The sequence below is a fragment of the Cuculus canorus genome, chromosome 2, assembly GCF_017976375.1.
Source record: "Cuculus canorus isolate bCucCan1 chromosome 2, bCucCan1.pri, whole genome shotgun sequence".
NCBI lineage: Eukaryota > Metazoa > Chordata > Aves > Cuculiformes > Cuculidae > Cuculus > Cuculus canorus.
The window spans coordinates 45204119-45224079 of record NC_071402.1 but is presented as its reverse complement, the minus strand read 5'-3'; the positions used below and the strand labels follow the sequence as shown (position 1 = coordinate 45224079).

Here is a 19961-nt window from a genome sequence, read left to right as displayed (position 1 = left end):
AAACTCAAGTCCATGCTGTCTATAGTGGTGAACCTTATAAGAAGGGGAGAGGATGAGGAGAATAAGGCCGAGGAAGAGAGTAGTAAGGGATAATCACATCCTGAGTCCACAAGCTATCAACTTGCCCAGTCAAAAGACAGGGGAATTTCCCAGCTCCATGAGCTGTCAACTCGCACCCAGGCCTCTTTCGATTTGTGCGATTGAAAGACAGGAGGAGTTTCGAATCAGGATATACCAGATAGAGAAAGAAAGATCAGAAGGAAGAGACAACCAGGATGGCATGCGTGATTATACAAGGGTTGGGATTAATGTAACAATAGCCAAACCAGTACAAGTATAAATCTAACAATCAAAAAATAACTTTTTAACAAATATTGTTGAAACTACAGTTCTTATTCTTGGTTTTCCATCCCTTAGATTACTAGCAATGGTAAAGAAACAACTCCAATCTGAATGCACAGCCCACAAGCCATAATAATTTTGGAGCAGTCAAAGGAGTGCCACTTATTTTCCCAAAAATATTAAGGTTCAGTTTTGTAACCAGAATCCCACGGGCTCAGATAAATTTAGGGGGCTTAAAACCAGAATTCTGAAAAATCTGTCCTATCTGTGTAATGGTCTTCACTTCTGTCTGATGTGATAGACTTGCCAGTTTTAAGTCATTTTGATTTGGATCATCCTGATATAAAATTCATTAATTCTTATAATTTTGGTAGTAGCGTCAGTAGGAGGTCATAGGCAGTTAAGTTATTTAGGAGCAGAGCTGAAGCAAGCAAAAATAACTATTTTCCCACGTGGTGATCAATTAAAAATTGGAACTCACCACTGCAGACTGTAACAGAGACTAAAAGTATAAATTGGCTAAAAAAGAGGATTAAGCAGGTACTGAGAGATCAGGTGTATGGAAATGAGTTTCAAAAGCACCTCTGGGCAGGAACTGCTCATTGCTGTGAGCTAACAAAATCTAGCCTTTTTTCCTAGTGGTTTTTCTCTGGTGTACACCGCCAGTCACTTTGGAAACAAGAATATGGGACTAACACTCTTATGGTCTGTTGAAGACTTGCTGCTATTTTGGGCCTCTTCTCTGTATTGCTGCTGGGATAAATTACTCTTGCAAAAGTTCATTGTCTGCTATCAAAATTACAGGTAGTTTTGAGGTTAATATGAGCATCATTTTTGTTGCTGTTGTTTACCTGGGGTCTGCTAGATGCCCATGGTAGCATGCCAAAAGCCATTTCATTGCAAAGTTCTGTAAGGACAGGATGACAGGAGCAGAATTGTTATATACTGTCTGCCAAGGCAGCAGTGGGCTACGTAGGTTTTTTTGGTCACAATTTTTTATCCAAGAAATGGCAAAAATGACAGCCTTTAAACTTCTGGACAGGGTGAGCAGCTACTGCTGATGTAATGGAAAGTAATTGCCAGTTATAAAGATGGAGTACCTCAATGGTGACAGCTGTCAAGCATCAAATAATAAATGTTATTATTGCTGGTAAAAATTCCGTTTTCTCCAGGAAGAATGATGGACTGATTTGACTGTACTTTGATCACAGCATGGAAGTGTAATATATGGCAAAAGTGTTACATGAGTTTCACAGGTTAAAATGGGATTTCATACATGCACAAAATTAAATATGAATGTGCACTGCAAAATAAGGGCATTCGTTGTGTGGTAGAAGTTATACATGTCACTCCATAGAACTCAGTGCTACTCTTTCTTCAGAGCTTTTCTACAGTCTTCTGACAACGTTCCCAGAAGAAAATGAGGAAATCTCTCTATCGATGTCAGAATAAAACTGCTTTTGAATTTAGGTCAGCCAAGTCTACATCCAGGTGAACTTTGTTCCCTGTTGTTTTACACAATTGCTTTCTATTGGAGGGAAAGAAGAAAAAAACAGAAATAGAGTAAGGCTTTTTTTCCTTTCAAAAATGTGTTCACCGAGGGACCAGAAAGTCCTCATTCTAGACAAGTTCTGTTTAATAGCATTTTTCCAAAAGAAATTTCATTATGTACTTTACTGTCTGTAAGATTGTCGTCTCCTATTGGGCAATGATTAGACTGTAGTGATTTGTAAGTAGAAACTATTTGCAGCTGATAACCCCAGATCCAAAGCGTGCAACGTGTGCTAAGTCCTTTCCATTATGGCCGGTGCCCTTTTGATTAGGGAATGGGTTTAAAGCAAGGAAGAATAGGTATTAAGTTAGCAGGGACCACCAGGATGATTAGGAGGTGATTGGATAGTGGCATGTATTGGTCCTGAGGTATGTCCTTTGGCTTTGGCTTATTCTCTGCACTTTGCAGTTAATTTGTGGTATTTTGCTGTTCTATCCCTTTTTCTACTAGTATCACTGAGTAGTCTCTAAATGTAAAGACACAACTTTCTTTCTACCTGCCAAAACAAAGGAAAGTAGGGAAATTTCTGTTTAGGGTATCCTATTGAACAGTGGCCAGGTCAACTATTCTCATTTTGTTTCCAACCACTGGAATTTATTACAGGCTATTTAGTGTATGTACTCACATGTACACTGCATTCATCTGAATAGCAAAAGAAAGCTGGTGGCTGTAGCTATCTAATGCAGTTGTAAACTATGAAGGAGGAGCTCCTACTAAGATTACAGAATGGTAACCTAAGTAACAATATGGTAACCATTTTTATGTTATTAAATGTCTCACTTTTTGTAAAAGCAGCACATTTAGAAAAATGTGTAGATGTAGTGTGCCATGGAGATGGTTGGTCAAAACCCACTCTTGTTATTTCGTGTCACCTTGTATCCAAGCAAGATTTTCAAGCTAAACTCTAAATTAGTATCCAAGTATGAGCAGAAAAACCAAGATAGACAAGGAAATCTGGGACAGGGAGCCTCAAAGGAGGCTTTTCTCTCTTTTTGAAGCATGTTTTCTGTACCAGAAAAAAACACATGTAGTGCACAAGTGTCAAGGCTAACAGTGCTTATCCTCCCACATCTGCTATACCAGTTGTGTTCCTATTACAGTCTTTTCCTCGATGAGTTGTGTAAGACATTTTTCATAGGGTTTATTTTGTGGGTCCGGAATTGCTCCCTTTATTTCTAGGCTTGTGCATGGCTTTCTTCAAAATAATACACTGCCTGGCTGCTCACTGGCTTAATTTGTTATGTTCTTGTTTTCTGTCCTCTGTTATCTACAGGTCAGTTTGCAAAGTTGAGTGCAATATCCTTCTCTCTCTCCTCTCAAGTAAGTATCGTTATAACTTAGAAGAATGTTTAGCATGAATCCTCATAATGAGTATTTCAGTTGCAGTGCACCTTGTGCTGCCTGAGTGTGTGTGAAGATGCTGTTTCTGTCTTCTTTTAACCTGTGTTAGGATGCCTAAGAATGTCTCTAAGTCATTTCTAATAATTTGTTTGTAATATGGTCCTAGTCCTGAAGATTCCTGTTAAGCCACCACCTTTTTTATCTTCTTCCTTTCTTGCCCATAAGAGTGAGAACTTTGGCTTTTTGTCCCTGGAGATAATGACAAATATATTAGCCACTGCAGAGAAACCTTATCCAGAAGACAGGAATCAGCTAAACATCTCACTAGACCTGAGGTCAATTCTTTGCAATGCTTTAGTCTTCCTAGGATAACTAAAATAGATCATTTCTGCTAAGAGCAGAACATCTACTCTAGTGTGTGTGAAACAGGAGTTAGGCAGACATTAAAGAAAGCAATCCACCAGCTACTTAAGCATGTCCTCAGATGTGTTGTGGGAGTTTAAAATGCTCCAATCCAAAGTGCAAGGTACACTCAGCTCCTGACTAGCATCTGGCAATTCAGACATAAGGCAAGAAAGTCGATAAAATCCCTGCTTGCCCGTAGTCAGGTCATGTTCCTTACATGTGCCAACCTCACAGTTGCAGCACTGAGTTTAATGCCAAGTTCAGCAATTGTGTTTTTACTCAGGAACACAGACAGCAGCTATTTTTATGAGGTAGCCTGTTATTTTGAACATTTGCTCAGGAAATGGGAGACCACACGTTTCCCTCTTGCCTCATCTGAAGCTGCAGACTCTGCATTTCTGACTTCTAGGAGAAAGCAGTACCCTGCTGTGCAAATGACAGTGAGACAATGTGGTCCATCCTACTGTGACACCGAACCACGGGATAACAGAGCCAGAAAGGAAGGAGAAATCAAAATAGGGGTCTGACTCTGATGTGCAAACTGAGTCTTTTTCTCAAAGCCAGAACTAAAGGCAACTAAAGGTCAACTATCAAATGGGCACTTCAAGCTGGGTACAGGGTCATGTTCAGAGATAAGCAAAACCAGTAAACTAGCCTGTGCCAACTTTAGTAGGAATTCGTGTTGCTAGAGTTTGTATGTTTTATGCTAGACCTCCTTATTTATATGGTGTTGTTGGTGGCAAAACTTGACCCTAATTCAAGGGGTTTGCAACTTCTGATAACAGTACAATTTGAATTTTGAAGTGTGGACTTCGTGTAAGCAGCTGCCAGTCTTCGGTGTTAAAAGCTGTTAGGTATTTCTGAAGCATCTGTCTCAGTGTCTCTAGCAGCTAAAGCAAAATAAATAAATGTGGAAAGCAAATAAATAGCAATATCCAGAGTACTATAAACACCAAATAGCTGGTCATAAAAATTCTCCTAATGTTGCCCCTCAGGTTACATTCATTTTCTCAAATGTCTTGTTAAAAACATGAGCTGTATAGAGTTTCCTAAAAACATCGGTAGCGAAAAAAAAAACAAGTTTTCTTCTTCTGTTTTGTTGCAGTCATCAGTTATAGGTGAGGTCACATAAAAATGAAAACAGATCTTTCAACAACAGTGTATGTGTGTAACTATATATATACTGGAAATGTTATATGTATCTGAGTTTAACTACAGTTACGAATAACTGTGACTTCAAAAAGCATTCAGACAAACCATTTGCAGCATTAAGTGGAATAAAAATCCTAATCATTGCAATTACAAACCTCAGGCAATCCCATTTATGGTTTCTGCTTTCGTTAGGAAGCAGTGTCAACATAGTGATGTGGGGAAACACATACTGCAGTAGACCCTAACTTTCTTGAAAATATGTATCCTGTCTCAAATTAACAGAGATGTGAGACTGAGCTACTATATAGTCTTCTGGGTGTTTTTGAAACCTTTTGAAACTCCGTCAAAAAGAAAATTTTTAAAGCACTGTGCCCTGGTTAATCCCATAGTGAAACTCTTCAGCTCCCAAGGGAACACTTCAGCTAGTACTGAAGACTGAAACATTCTAACCAGTTGTAATAGCCCTGTCCTGTAGAAATAAGCAACAAAAATCAGTGAACTTGGCACTTCACCTAAGTCCACAAAAACAAACTCTGTATTATGGTACCTTGTGACAAATACATCTGCACATGATAAGCGTAGCTTGGTCTTCTCAAGATTCTCTCTCGTGAATATGGAAGACTGAAGTATCTGTGCATTTTATTTGGTACTAATATTTCATAACCTTTGAAAATTAAATCCAAAACTGTTCATACCAGTCTCAGAGTCTAATATGTTTTTGCTGTTTAGGTTGGGTTCTTGCTTGAAGCTTAGCAATTGCATCAAGACTTTCGCTTCCAAGATAATGGTTTTCAATCAATAAAATAATAGAACGGTTTGGATCAGAAGATCATTAAAGATCATTTAGTTCCAACCCCACTGTCATGGGCAGGGACGCCTTCCTGTAGATCAGATTGCTCAAAGGCTCGTTTAACCTGGCCTTGAACACCTCCAGGGATGGGGCATCCACAACATCCCTGGGCAACCCATTCCAGCACCTTACCACTCTCTCAGTAAAAAGTTTCTTTCTAACATCTGATCTACATCTCCCCCCTTTCAACTTAAATGATGATGGTACAAATGGTAATACAAATATAGTCAGTATAATATTACCTAGATAGCCATATGAGGTAGAAAGCCAACAGACTTTCTTATCATGCAACACTATTACATTTGTGCTCATTTTTAAAAAGGTGGGGAAAAAAGAATCAATTTATTGTAGCTTCTTATGAGTGATATTGCCACTGATGGCCTGCCACAGAGTTGTATTTGTTTCCTCATTTATCAGTTATAAACAAGTGGTGTTGATCTCATTTGATTAAGGCTTTTTTGCATTCTACTTGCATTTTCATTTTTGAATGTACAATTCTCTAGAATTTATTTGGAAATAATATTTAATATAACAAATACCCAAGGGACCACATGGTTCCAGTAATATATAAAACATAGTTTAGTCATATTTTCAGTTTATTTTTTATATTAATTGTACTTTAGTGCCACTTGTTTTATATTTAGTAGAGTAACAGAGTGAATTTGAGCTTGTTTTCAGCAGGCTCTAGGCAGATCTTAAAAGTAAGTGAAAATGTAACTTTGACTTTACTTTGCCTTTGTCCTCCTGTTAGCAGTTGCTATTTTGCCAAGGATAGCCAATGGGAGCAGAAACTTTCATCTCTAAAAGTTGTTAAAGACCTGTCGTTTTCAGTGAAGAGCAGTTGATTTGTGCAGTGGACATGTTACCATGAGAGCTACAATTTCCTAGATTTTTTAAAGCAATGCTTTCTTAGTGCTGGTGTAGCAACATTTTAGTTGGTCATGTCTAATTCAATTATATGCATTGATAGAACAGAAAATTGAATAAAAGTCAGACCTAAAGCATCTACTTGAGAGTACAGATGAGTCTTTATTAGAGCTTTTGTTCTCGATTTTTTAAATGTGATCACATCTTCTCTTATGTTGACAAAAATGTGAAATAATTTAAGGTGAAGATTGAGATCCATTCCCACTTGAAATTGTTTCACTTGCTCAAAACTTTATCACATAAGTTGTGGCATCTGGGGCTTTGGATGCCTGGGGTGACATTCAGCATTGCAAAAGTGACTGAATGGTTTGTGTTGAACCAGATGGAAGTTTTTCAAACACTAAAACACCAAATCCTTTCAGCTTTTTTTATATGAATGCAATGTTATTATTTATTCAACTTTGCTGTTTTTCCAGGATAGAAGTCTTATTGAGTTAACACTGTTGCGTTTTTCTCATCTTGAAAACCTCCGTGGATGGAGATTTCACCACCTCTCCGGGCATCCCCCTCTACCGCCGTACTACCCTCCTTGTGGGTTTTTTTCCCACCCTAATGTCCAGCCTCAACCTCCCAAAATGCAGTTTGTCCTTTTTGTGTGCTCCAACAATACTGACAAGATTTTGGCTTTGTTCTCCATGTACCTACCCCTCAAACAGCTGCAAACTGATCCTCCCTTGCCACCTCTGTCCTAGCTTCAGCAAGCCCAGTTTCTTCACCTCTTCTTTCTAAGTCAGGGATGCAGTGGTGAAGAAGCAGGATATAGGCACTAGGTCACATCCATAAGCCGTAGACTACTCACATAATCAAATGATACAACATCTCTTTTTGGTTTTTTTCTGAACCAATACATAGAAAACAGCATTATGTGGACCATTCCATTTGAACAGAATGGCAGGCTGACAGCACAGGAATTTTCAGAAATGTCTGCTACATACACTCAGCTGTGTTTTGGTTTTCCTCTCTGTTTTTCTCCTTAAGTCCTCCTCTTCTTAGCATGTTGGCATAAAAAAGCTGTAAAAGAACTGTGACCAAGTTAACTGGGAAGGAACAGCTTTAGTTTTGTGAGTTTAATTCTAAAATTAAACAAGTGATAGGGACAGGTTCTGAAAATCACTGAATGATAAGTAACAGAAAAGAATCTGTTGCTAAAGTTATAGAAAAGTTGGAGAAACAGTTTGTAGCATGACAAATCAAATGAGTCTTAACTTGGAATTAATTCTGGTATTTCCAGTGTGCTACAATGAATTTAGAGCTCTGAAGTTCATTAGTACTGGCTGTGGAACAGAGAGAAGCCTTAAGAAAATTTAGGATAACCCTCACCGTACTCGAGCAAGGGGAAGTAGTTTATACAGAAAATTCAAAGCAAGCCCAAATAATTAGCAGTATAATCAATGCTTCTTAATGCATCCGGTGTTTCACAAGCCACTCTTATTTTGCTCTCATGGTTTATAATAATACCACCAGGAAATTTGAGATGTACAATATTTAGAGGACCCTGAAGCTGACTTAATAAAAATCAGCATCAGGCAGCTGAGAACTGGCCTCTTCCATGCCTTTCATTTGCATTTTTTTTGCTGAACTGTGAAGAGCAAAATGTTCCTTTACTAAGATTTCCAAATTAGTTTGCAGACTTAAGCGGGGCAGATGCATGGCTGATTTGTAAAAAATACTCATTTAAAGTGTACCTCAGAAGTTTTTTGTGAACCTTTCATTAGACTTGCAGTGCCGTTTTCCTTTTCATTTATCAACAAAATGTTAAAGCAAGGTCTTTTCTAACTGCCTAATATAAGGAGATACTAAATTAAAATCATCATCCGTTTGGCATGCTTAGGTCCTAAGGAATCGGATGGAAGCATTTCTGCTTGAATAATTAATACAATCAAATGGTGCCAGGAAGGAGAAGAAGCAAGCTAAACTACCTGACCTTTCTTCATTCATTAGCTTCAATTTAACTCTTTTTATGCTCAAATAATTTGCATTTCATCTCTCATCTTGTAGATCAGCATTATGGCTGAAAGGAAAAAAGAATTCACGTCAGTTGGGTTTGGTCTTTTATGCTGTTATTATCAGATCTCATGCAATGCAAATTAGTTTTTTGTCTGAGGTAGTTCAAGAGAAAAAGAATGAGCTCCTTAACCTTGAAAGAGTCAAGTGTGTAAATGGTGCCTTTGTGATAAATAAGCAAAAAGAAGAAGTTTGCGATTTTAGTTACTGTAGATGCTGACATAGTTGTGACAAAGAGCAGCAGCCATCTATCAAGTATTTTCTGTTACTAACTAAATCTTTGATGCCTCTGATACAGGGATTTAAAATACTTATTGATGCCTCAGGTTACAGAGGAGCACTAAGGAGAAATTGTTGCACCAGCAGACTGGGCTGTTTATGAGTTATACCCCCCAGGATCATCCTTTTAAGTAACTGCATTTCTTTTTCAACATCAAGAGGTATATTTGAGCATGTAAATTAGGGATGAGACGTTTACATGTGAGGGGGAGCTCCTGATGGTAACTTTTAGCTGGGTGACTGAATACTGTGCACAAGAAGGGTAATCTGTGGTTTCACTACCAATAATCTAATTATAGAGCATCCTGGAAGGGTAAAATGGAAAGGAAAATGGGAACATCTGTGAATCAGTCAGTGTGGACCAGGGTCCCACAGCAGAGCAGGCAACAGGTTTCTCATCTATGGTAAGAAGAGTTTCCAAGTGCCCAAGTGCCCTGCAAGTTCCTGTTTGCAGCTCAAATACCTATGGCTCATGTAAATAGATGGCTTTTTCACTTTCTTAACTTGTTCAGGAATAACTACAGAAATTGGCCAGCTCCTCCTTTTTTCTCTCAATAAAGCAGAAGGCAGAGGCTTTACTTGCTGTCTCTGTGTGGGTGCAGCATCTTAAACCAGCACTCCTTTTAAAAAGCTCTTCTAAACATTTCTCAACAGGCAAGCTGCAGTCAGACAGACAATGAAAGCTATGTAAGAACTGATGATGAGGAGAGCTGCTTTCGGACAGATGATGAAGAAAACTCGGCTGCAAACTTCACAGAAGAGTGGAACCAAGAGGTGCAGCGTCTCTTGACAAAAAAATCACATGACTAAGTTCCAAGGACTGTAGCACAGTACTTTTGTTCTAAGGGTTGTAGTTTGTAGATGTGTGTTTTTGACAACAAGACTTTTGTTTAAAGCTAACTTATATTAGCTACATCTTCTGTAACATGGCTCATTACTGGTGAACAAAACAGACTGACATATGTACTGCTGTTACAAAGGATGGCGGTATTAATAACTCACGTAAACCCTTTGCACATGATATTGAACCTGTTCAGTTTACAATGACAATACTGTTTATAGATAGAAATTTGATTTCTGAATACTTTGAGATTTTAGTAGATCGGTTTACTATACACTGTACATTTTTTCCACAGAAGAAATAAAAAGCTACGATTATGCATTTAACACTGAATGATTATACTCCTGAGTGTATATATCTAGTAGCCCAAAAAACAAAGTGCCAGACTATATTTGCAATTTGTTTGCAAGTCTTTAAATTAAGACTTATACAAAATGTACTAAAATAATAATAATAATATAATTAATAAAAAACCTCTCTGATTTAGGGCTAATGTGTAACTTAGGAATGTTTCTTTCAAAATAATCTAGCAAATCAGCCATAGAAGTTAGTGTAAATATTTTTTTTCCAAATAGATATCATATACAAAAGGTGACATTCAAATGATATAGAATCTAGTTTTTAAATCAGCACAGATCTTCTTAAAACTGTGAACTATGTTTTGAAATACTCGTTGCTAAAGCTGTTTATAAACCACAGGTGCCATAAGATCCCTGAACTGACTGATGTTACGTATAATCCTCCATGGTATTGTTTCATTGATGTTTTAGCTTTAGTAAGCATGTGTACAACAAATCGGCTCTTCCCATCTCTCTGCCCCTCCTACTCTGCCCCCTCCATTATGTTATTTTCGAGGCCTTCAGCTTTAAATGTACAGGCTTAAAGTGCGCTTGCAACTGTTTTCTTTTTATTTCCAAATGTGTATTGCCTTAGCCAGCCACCAGATGTTCTGCATGCACTCTTGGAAATGTGTGGTGAGACTCTTTCGGAGCTGGATTGAGAAATAGCTGTCAGTGAAAAGCACAAGAAGAGGAGTGGATTTTTTTCAGAAGGACAGGCATACAGTTACAGAATTGGAGTTTTGTCCAGTTTAGTATCTTTCAAGTATCAAGACATTTCAGGAGAAAGGGGACTTACCTGGCTATTTGGATTAGGCAGTGAGACTGCTAGCTAAAAAGTGTTTGCTCTGCTGTGACTACATACCTAATACTCTTCTCACTCCTGAGCAGAGATTGACACAAACTAGCTGGAATGTCCTCCCCACAGTGCATTGCTTGGAAATAAAGGTGACACCTGTATGGCATGTAGCGCTGCCGTGCAGGGAAACCAGAGCCAGGCCAGCAGCAGCTGGGACAGAAGCTGGGCAGTAGCAGCAGTGGAATGTCACACACGCAACCCTCCTGGGATGCGCAGTGTGTTAGCTTGGGACAGCCACTGCACTCATGTAGTGTTGCTGCCCTAATACAGTATTCTGGCTTCCAGTATCTGACTGACCTAAAGTGACACAGCCCTAAAAACAGTGGCGTTTCATACAGATAATTTCACAGCAGCACAGTTTGCCTACAGCAAGTGCTGAGATGCCCATCTAAAGCAGGTTGCCATGGTTTGTCTGTCCTTGCTTTCATGGTTATGTGGATGTGCCCTGCTGTATTTCCGTGAGATTGCTATGTAGCTCGACCCAGTAAGCCCACTTGTTTGCATGCACTCTCAAGGCTCGTGGCTGTTTTCCTGTGTTAGGGAATGAGTATCTGTATGAAAGACCTGTGCTGCTGTTGTTCACTCTCTTATTGTATTATTGCATATGCAGATCTCTTGTCCGCATCTCTTTGCATATCTGAGCTTGATCACAAACATCCAAACGCATACTAAGGCATCCAGATATCTTCATGTTAGCTTTTCATTTTTGAAGTCACTGGTCTTTGCTCCTGGGGTGTGTGCCATCCTGGCAAAGGCGGCACCATATCCTCCGATGCCCCCTCCTCCAACCTCCTCTCAGGAATGGGTGAGCCTTCACTAGTGCCTAGCACTCCACGTTTAAAGCTAGTCCAATGAAACTGTAGGTGTTGCTGTCAGCTCAGGATTCCAGGCAAGCATTTCCTGAACAGAGAGAAAACAAGCTAGAACACAGCTATGTGCAATGGCTGACTAACTCAACCCATGTCGTGTTTAACTCTACGCAGAGTGATACATCCCTCCCATCATCTTAATGTGTGTGTGCTCATTAAAGCTATGCTTAAAATAGATGAAATAGAATAGAACCATTGCAAGGGCTTCTAGACTAGGAGCAGGGGAAAAAAGTTGACGTATTAAACACCTTTCTCTCAGGCTAGTGTCAGCATGGTGATCCCTAGCAAAGCTGTGGGGATCCCTTACGTGCTTGAGCTCTTGAGATGAAGCACCTCTTACTTGGCTCTCCAAATATCTGTTTTAAGCATTTTCCAACTGTTAAGCTGGCTGCGTTTTCGCCCAGCTGGTCTTTGTCTGCTTGTTGAATATTATTTTGGTTGTGGTTTGCGGTCATTAAAGCAAACAGAGTTACAGAAGAGGTCCCTAGCGCAGGCCTTTTCCTAATTACCAATGGCCTGCCACAACAGTCAAAACTCCGGGTGGTTTTACTGTCACTGGAAGGAAAACAGTGGTTTGGAATCAGGAGACAGGGATGTGAAGATGTATAAGGGTCCTCGAATGTCCAAAGCGAAGGTGGAGAATGGGTTATTTGTAAGTAGTAATGTTAACTAAACTGCATAAAAAGGTGTGTGGCCTTTGTTGTGATATAATATGTATTTTCTTATATGCATGAGCCAAATTGTTGCATCGTAATTTATCATGTGTGTCCGCCTTTACTTTCAGTCATCTTTTCCCATCCTTATTGGTTCTTGGCGATTACTGTAGATAGACCTTGTAAATATTGCAACTCTTGGGTTGCTGTAATCACATTGGTTCAATTTAGCAGATGGAGCTGTGAACAACAAGCACTCCACTGTGTCCTGAAGACAAAAGGGCATTTTTACCTTTGAACCAAAAACAAAAATAATGTATGAAGAGTTACATCTTGAGGCTACTAACTGTAAGACATTTTTAAAACTACTGTACTTGACACCACTTGAGACAGATACAGAGACACTAAAGATGTCACAATATTCATTGGTATTGTAACAGACCTGCTATTGTATGGGTTTTTTGTATTGCTGTTAAGTATTGTTTTGTGTGTGTGTGTTGGAACCTACTGGGGACATGTTATATTTTGAAGTGATTAAACTATTTAATTGTGTGTCTATATTTTGGAATGGAATTATTTCTTCATTAAAAAGATTTTTAAAAGTAATTTATGGAGCATTGTGTTTTATGGCTTATTTTGATTACAGAAGTCCTGTTCCATGGAGCCCAAGCACAAGGTTTTTTTCATTAGGAATGGGAAATGTGTACCCATTGCACAACAAGCAGTCTGTGCTTCACCCACAGTTCCCTCCCCCTCTATGCGAGAGGACTCCTTCCACCGCTTTGCTCAGTGCTCTGAGCATGGCACCAAGCAGCATCTGCTTTCAGTGACTCAAGCAGTTTCCTCTTTCTTTCTGGTCCTCAGGAACCTTAACTAGAGCCTTATCTGCCATACAGTAATTTTTCTTACCTGCTATTTCTCTCTCTGTCCTTAGAAAGAGCAAAACCTTGGAAGAGGTCCATTTTATTGGCTTTGCCATACACAGTCACACGTTATCTTTTACTGCAGGAGGACATGATGACTTTATTTTTCCAATTATACTTTAAAGGTGTTTTTTAATATCAGATGCTGGTAATTACAACGAGTTGCTAACCTAAAAAAGCATATTGATGCAAAGCAAGAGCTCTTGCTTAAAGCAACAAGTTTGTGTCCTTGTGAAGTACCTCCAGGTGTGGCGAAGACAGCCAGGCTGCAGTCCCTGGCTGCGCTTTTTGTGCCTGCAGTGCTGGTGGTCCTCCACGGAGCAGCTTGTTGAGCATGTGCAGCTACCCCGTGGTGGCAGCCCTTTCCAGCTGCCTGTCGCAGAGCATGTCCTGGGCAGCTCAGCAGAGCTGAAATGTCACTGGCTGTACACACAGCATTGCTAACTGGTAAGTTAATTACACCGAAGTGGGGTCTGTTAGAAGGAAAGCAGTAGTGGCGCACCAAAAATATCCTCTATCTATTTACTATGTATCCCAGTATCATGGGAAGTAGATGAAACCCAGTCTGCTGCCTCATCCAATGCTGACTGCTGTGGCAGCCTATAAATCACGAGGGTTTATTTGCCCTAATTCCCCTGTCTACATGATGGCGTTCTTCAACAAAGACAATTGTTTTAGACTGTAAATTATTTGCCACATCCGCTGAATTTTGCCTTCGCAATCCCAGTTCAAATTCATAGCCACAGAATTGTAACATATGATAACATATCATCAGCGTGTGAGGATAATGGTTTTATCCACACGTAATCCCAAATTGCTGTATTTCTTCCTAGCCCACAATCAGCCTATGGCCTTTGGGAAACAAAGGAACCAGTGAAAACTAATTTATAGACAAAGGTTGTTTTTCTCTTTGCCTCTTTGTTTCTCTAGATACTTCCTGCTCCCCATGAGGAGAATAGACTCGTATGGAAAGAGATTAGTTTTCATTTGTAAAAGGAAATAATAATATAAAAACAACAAGGTTTATAAAATAAAATTAAATATAAAATTAAATAATAAAATAAGTGGTCTTTAGATCAGGGAAGCCGGTACCTTGGCTGCATCGGTGCTGAACTAGGTGACCGAAAGCATCTGGAACTTCCTAAAAGCAGGTGAGGCTTTCATTCAGCAGCACATGGATCTGTGGGCACTTTTCCAAAGTTTGCCTGGGAGGCCTGTTCCTCAGCGCTGCATATTCCCTTGCAAGCAGCCCTTAGTTCCTGATGAAGCCTTTTAGAATATTGCAGGAATATAAAGCTCAGTCTATTGCAGAAATAGGTTAAGTGGTGTGGAAAGAGAAATCTCCTCTATTGTTCCACAATATAAAAATGCGTTGAATAATTTCATTTGCTTCAGGATCATCCTGTCTAATACCCCAGGTAATCCACAGATTAAGGGTTTCTCCTTGCTTTCCCATGAGTGATTGCCACCAGTTGAGTTGTCTGAGGATTAGGACAGCTATCCAACACAACCAGCACAGCACCAATATGCCTTTGGCTGCAAAAGGTGCCTTTGGCTGCAAAAAGGAAAAGCAGCAGAATTAGGCTGTGCCTCTCACCAGCTTTCTGTCTACCCTGAGAGAGGTACAGATCAATGCTGAACAGTTCCCAGACTGAAATAAGCCTTTCTGATAGCCCGCAAGTCTGGACCTTCCTAGGAAAGGCTGTTTTGGGGAAGCAACCTCCCAGGACAGAGGTGGGGACATTTTCAGGGGAGCAGGGAATGATGCAGCCACATTGTGCAGACTTTGTAATAAGATGGCTAATGTATCTTGAAAATAGTAAAGGCCAAAAAGATAGACAATGTGAAAGAGTAGTTGCTCTTCCATGTCTTGGAAGGAAATGGGGAATGCCACGGCGCATTCTGTCATAGGTATGCGACGTTGCATGATGTAGTTTGCTATTTAACACAATACAGCTTACCACTAGCAAATTAATTTCCTCATGACTTACGTTTTTTACATAACACTCAGTAGTGGCCAGATGGCGGCTGTGTTAGGGCTGCTGTTTATTATGCTAATTGTCAACCATAAAGGCTTCCAAGTTAACCTTTCTTCTCCCCACCTTGTTATAACCCAGCATTGCGTGCAGCCTGCATGTTCTCTGAGAAAAGAGGCTTCTTATGACAGTGTGATTTGACTACTTTCCTTATTACTGCTGGGCTCAATTTGGGGCCCTCTTGGTATACTCCTGTCTAAAAAAATAGGATTCAAAATGATTTCCAGTCTTGGGATGTGACCCTCTGTACATGTGTTTCTCAGCTTCTTGTCTCATCATCCTCCAGGTCTCAGCCCTGAGCGCAAAGCCCCCCTTGGTCCTCCTCCTTCCACCAAGTGTACCTCAGTGTGATTGCAGGACGGGACTCTTCACCCGCAAGAACCTTTGCCCCTGTCTTTTTGTCTTTTGTGGTTCCAGTCTCACACCAGGGTAAAGCAGGATTTGCCTGACTTTCCCTACTTCCCCAAAGATGAAGAGTCATCTGGCACTGCCTCATGGAGCTGGGGCTGCTGCTCACCTGGGAAGCACTTTTCTCACCCTCGCTGAGCCTCTCTCCACTCTCCTTTCCCACTTCCCACAGGAGCTGTTGTGAGGCCCAGAATGGAAGTTCTCTTGAGTGCAGTCCCTCACTCAGGTCAAAAGGTTTCTTTTGGACATCCAGAACTGTTCCCTGGTTTCACTGAAGATGTACCTTAACCTCTTCTTCTGCACCCCTACCTGTTGCCTAGTCCAATAACACTTGATTTTTTTTCTTCTATTTGCTTTGTTGTGTATTAAGGCCACTGACAGTAGCCTTAAATCCCCCAGGGATGCTATGCACATAACACTGATTTTATCACTAGGAACCAGTTACTTAGCAAGCCTCAAAGATCAATACTTTTGTCTCTGTCCTTATTTTATGTCAGTCTTCATGTTAAAAAAAACAAGACCTTACAGGTGCTGTAAGAAGCAACTCCAATATTTTTAAATGGCATTGCATGCTCTCCGGAGGGGGTTTCACATTTGCTCCTTATAACTGCACTTTCATTCTCAGCTCATTTGCCCAGAGCCCCCTTCAGTCCCGACTTCCCCAGCCGACTGAAGGGCTCAAGCCCTGTTTATTTCAGCTGAAAGCCTGATATTGGAGCTATTACAGATGCTAATTAGTACTCGAGGAAGTGGTGCTTCCAGGGAATCCTCTCGTTACTCACTCTGAGTCACACGCTTATTGGAAGACACTTCAATAGAAACACATTTTCTGCTACATTTTAGAAATAAGCTCTCAGAATTTAATTGAGTTGATGTATAAGTGCAAGCACGAGGAATGCAGAACGCTCTTCTAAGGTCTCAATTGTGAGAAATGTATGAAAGAAGACACCTGTTCACCAATTAAGAACTGATTTTTATAGAGGTTACACAAATTCTGCACAGCTCTAGCAAAGCAATAATCAACAGAGAAACTTGTTTGTCTGGCAAAGCGATAATCAACAGAGAAACTACCTACCTTTGCCTGCCAGTTGGAGTTATGAGGCTGATATTGCCTGGAAACAGAAAAATTCAACTGTTTTATGTTTAGTTGGGGACCCATCACTTAACCTAAAGGGAACAAACCTGGAAGACTAAAAACAAATGAAAACCAGATCACTGCTTAAGTAGCTATTCTGTGGACACCTAATTGTTTCTTTGGGAAGAAATTTCTTATTCCCCTTACATGTTGCACTGCTGGTAGCAATATGTCTCATCTGCTCAGCTGATGCTGCCGAGCGGCAGGTGGATTTACTGCCACAATGACACAGTGGGCTCACTCCAGCCATGGCTGGGCCGTTAGGTACAGATGAGGGACAGCAGGCAGAAATTTGCCCTAATAGCTCTCTTGAGTTGATAGCAGGGCTTTATCTGGTCAATCTTTTAATAAACGTAATGAATAACCATAGAGTGTTTTCGATGGCAGCTGAAACCTTTTCCAAATTGAAATAAAGTTCATGTCTTCAGCAACCTAGCAGGTGAGACAGAAGAGCTAGTAGCCTTGTCTGGAAAGCAAGAGCCAGCCTAGTTCTGGGGTGAGGCTTCACTCTGGACTGTGTGATAATTCAAAGTGCAAGAAACCTTTCCCTATCCTTCATTATAGGCTGTCCGTACAGTAATAATATTAATTGTCTGACTTCTGAATATAGAACTTGGCCAACACAACTTAAGCTGACACATTAAAAAAAAACTGGGAAAGGCAAGGACAGAGTTTATTGAGTATCTGCGTCATGCCTTGTTGCCTAGATATCTACGTTTCAAATTCAGGGGCTTCTTTCCAGGAGTTAGAAGCTAGAGAAATAAACAAGCTCTTTTAAGGATGCAGAAAGCAAGAGGACTCAAATTTGGGTTCCTATATTTACTTTGTTGTGGTCATTTAGACATTCATGATGGCCTAGAAACATAGATAACCTGCAGAAACATTTCCCTTACTCACTTCAGCCAGGTTCATATGTCTAGCCCTGTATAATTCCTAGCAGAGATAGAAGTACACATACACCAATTAGTTTGTTCTTGTTACATTAAATACGAAGCAACATTCCAGACTGCATGGGACAAGTCAGATACAGTAGGAGGTTATTCTATCCAGTTTGCCTGGACTGAGTTGTTCTTGTTTCCACTGTACAAGAGGATGAAAGGTCCCCTACCAGGTAAAGGTGAGAGCTGCACTGAATGTGTCCTCATGCCAAACCCTCAAGACAAGGCAGGCTGTACCCTGCCAAACACATACACACCCCAGGAACTGTCTTTCCTTGGCTCACAGCTCAGGCACCAGCTCTGCTTTCGTCAGATCCCACCGGTGTGAGGGCTCTGATTTTACTGCACAACAGGCAACCAGCCCTCTGGCCTTGGTTTTGTATCTTCAGAGTGTGCAGATGCTGCAGTGAAAGTCAGGGCCCCAGCCACCAAACACAGGCGGTTATCTACCTCTCCTCCCCTAGAGAAGGGGTGCTCCAATGTAGGAAGAAAAACGCGTCAAATATAAAGAACTAAGTTGACAGGGATGTTCACGTGCTATGATGAATTACCAGTAGAGGTAACTGGTGGGCTGCAGGCAAAATTGCCCCTCGGGTATGAACAGACAATAGCTATTTGGGGTGTCAGTGCTTGCCCATTAGCCTCATACGATTGAAACGGCACTAGTGCAGCTTCCCTGATCAAGAAAGAACTTTTCTTGAAGGGCACAGTAGTAATGGAAAGGTTTATTCTTTATACCATAGGTGTAACTCCAAGAAAACCTATTTTCAATATACTGTATGTCTACAGAGATCTTCAAACTTGTTCAGGAACTTCTAGGCTGAATTCTGGCAAGTTTAGTCCAACCCAGCACTTCCCTTCATCTAATTACCCACAGAAGCATTCGCACATGTCTTTAGCTGTATAAACTTAATTATGGTCCTGCAGCCCCAAAACTGACAATTAAATTACTGTTCCAGAATGCTTGCAGAACAAAGCTTAAACAGAAATGTTGCAGCTTGATTTGTTGGACCACCAGTCTGAAAAGAAATATTGTTATGCAGATTTAATTTGGAAATTATTAGAAAGAGTGATGCCATAGAAAAGAATCCTTTTATTTTTTAAAGGGATTCCACCTTATTATAACCACATTCTGTTTCTGGTTAGATTAGCATAAATGAATTGCAGGTACGTGTGTGTGAAATGTTTTTGGTACAGTAGACAGGTTTTTGAAGGTGGAGTCTTTCTCTTATAACGCAGTCCTAGAAGAGGTCTTAAGTATTTTTAAAAATCCAGCATTGATTGAAAATGTGATTTCTTTCCACTGTAAAGCTGCAAATTTGTTGTTCTGGAAGCACTTGTTTTCAGGAGAAAGCTGGCAGTGTTCATAAATGAAGTCATACTATGAAAATTAAAGATAGCCATCCCAGCCAGTCCTAGTCCATACCTTGCTTCCCACAATGCCTTTCTTTCTATATTTGCTGCCTGATGTCAGTCAGGAAAGATCTGAAATCTCATAAAACCTATAATGCATGAAGATCTGTTGCTAAATATGGGTGATGCAAGAAAATCATACAAGAAGTAATCCCTGTCACAGTTGAGACTTTGTATGCCTATCTTTCACAGTTACAAGAACCACTACATCTTTGAACTACAGAAGAGTAGCTAAGTGTCTTGGAAACCAGGACAAGGACCTACTGGAGATGTAAGTCGTGTTTGCATCAGTTGTTATATCTGTCAACAAGGCTAAAGTTTCTGTCTTAGTTGAAATGAACACTATTTACTCTCTACTGACATTATCTGTACTTGCTTATATGTGACATAGAAAGGCTTGATCAACGAAGACCAGTCCTCATAGAAGAGTATTGGCCTGATCCATTATCTTCTGATCTAAAAGATAAAGCTCTTATTTTTGGATGTATGGTATCTGGGCCAATATGATAGCCTGTTGGGTCGCAGACTATAGGAAGATTTTCAGCTTTTCCTTACATTTCTAAAGAATTCAAAAAGTAATATCAAACAGATCTGAAACAGGAAAAAAACTTTTTTTAAAACATGCAAACCTGCAAGGAGTTAGAGAGACTGAATGCAAAACCCCTTCAAATAGCTACAGAAAATGCAGAAAGGCAG

General features: G+C 40.1%; 1 protein-coding gene across 21 annotated transcripts in view; it reads left to right on the top strand.

Moving 5' to 3' along the window:
• The window catches only part of DTNA (dystrobrevin alpha), a 234136-nt gene extending 221144 nt beyond the window's left edge, over positions 1 to 12992 (top strand). For 15 of the 21 annotated variants that reach the window (XM_054057196.1, XM_054057194.1, XM_054057195.1 and 12 more), the window contains one exon: positions 9507 to 12992. In XM_054057196.1, the coding sequence (XP_053913171.1) occupies positions 9507 to 9662 (156 nt within the window). In that variant the 3' untranslated portion in view covers positions 9663 to 12992. Of the gene's footprint in view, positions 1 to 3167; positions 3215 to 9506 lie in introns of all 21 variants that reach the window. The other 6 variants (XM_054057213.1, XM_054057201.1, XM_054057199.1 and 3 more) reach the window with 2 other exon arrangements.
• The last annotated feature ends 6969 nt before the right edge of the window (positions 12993 to 19961 follow it).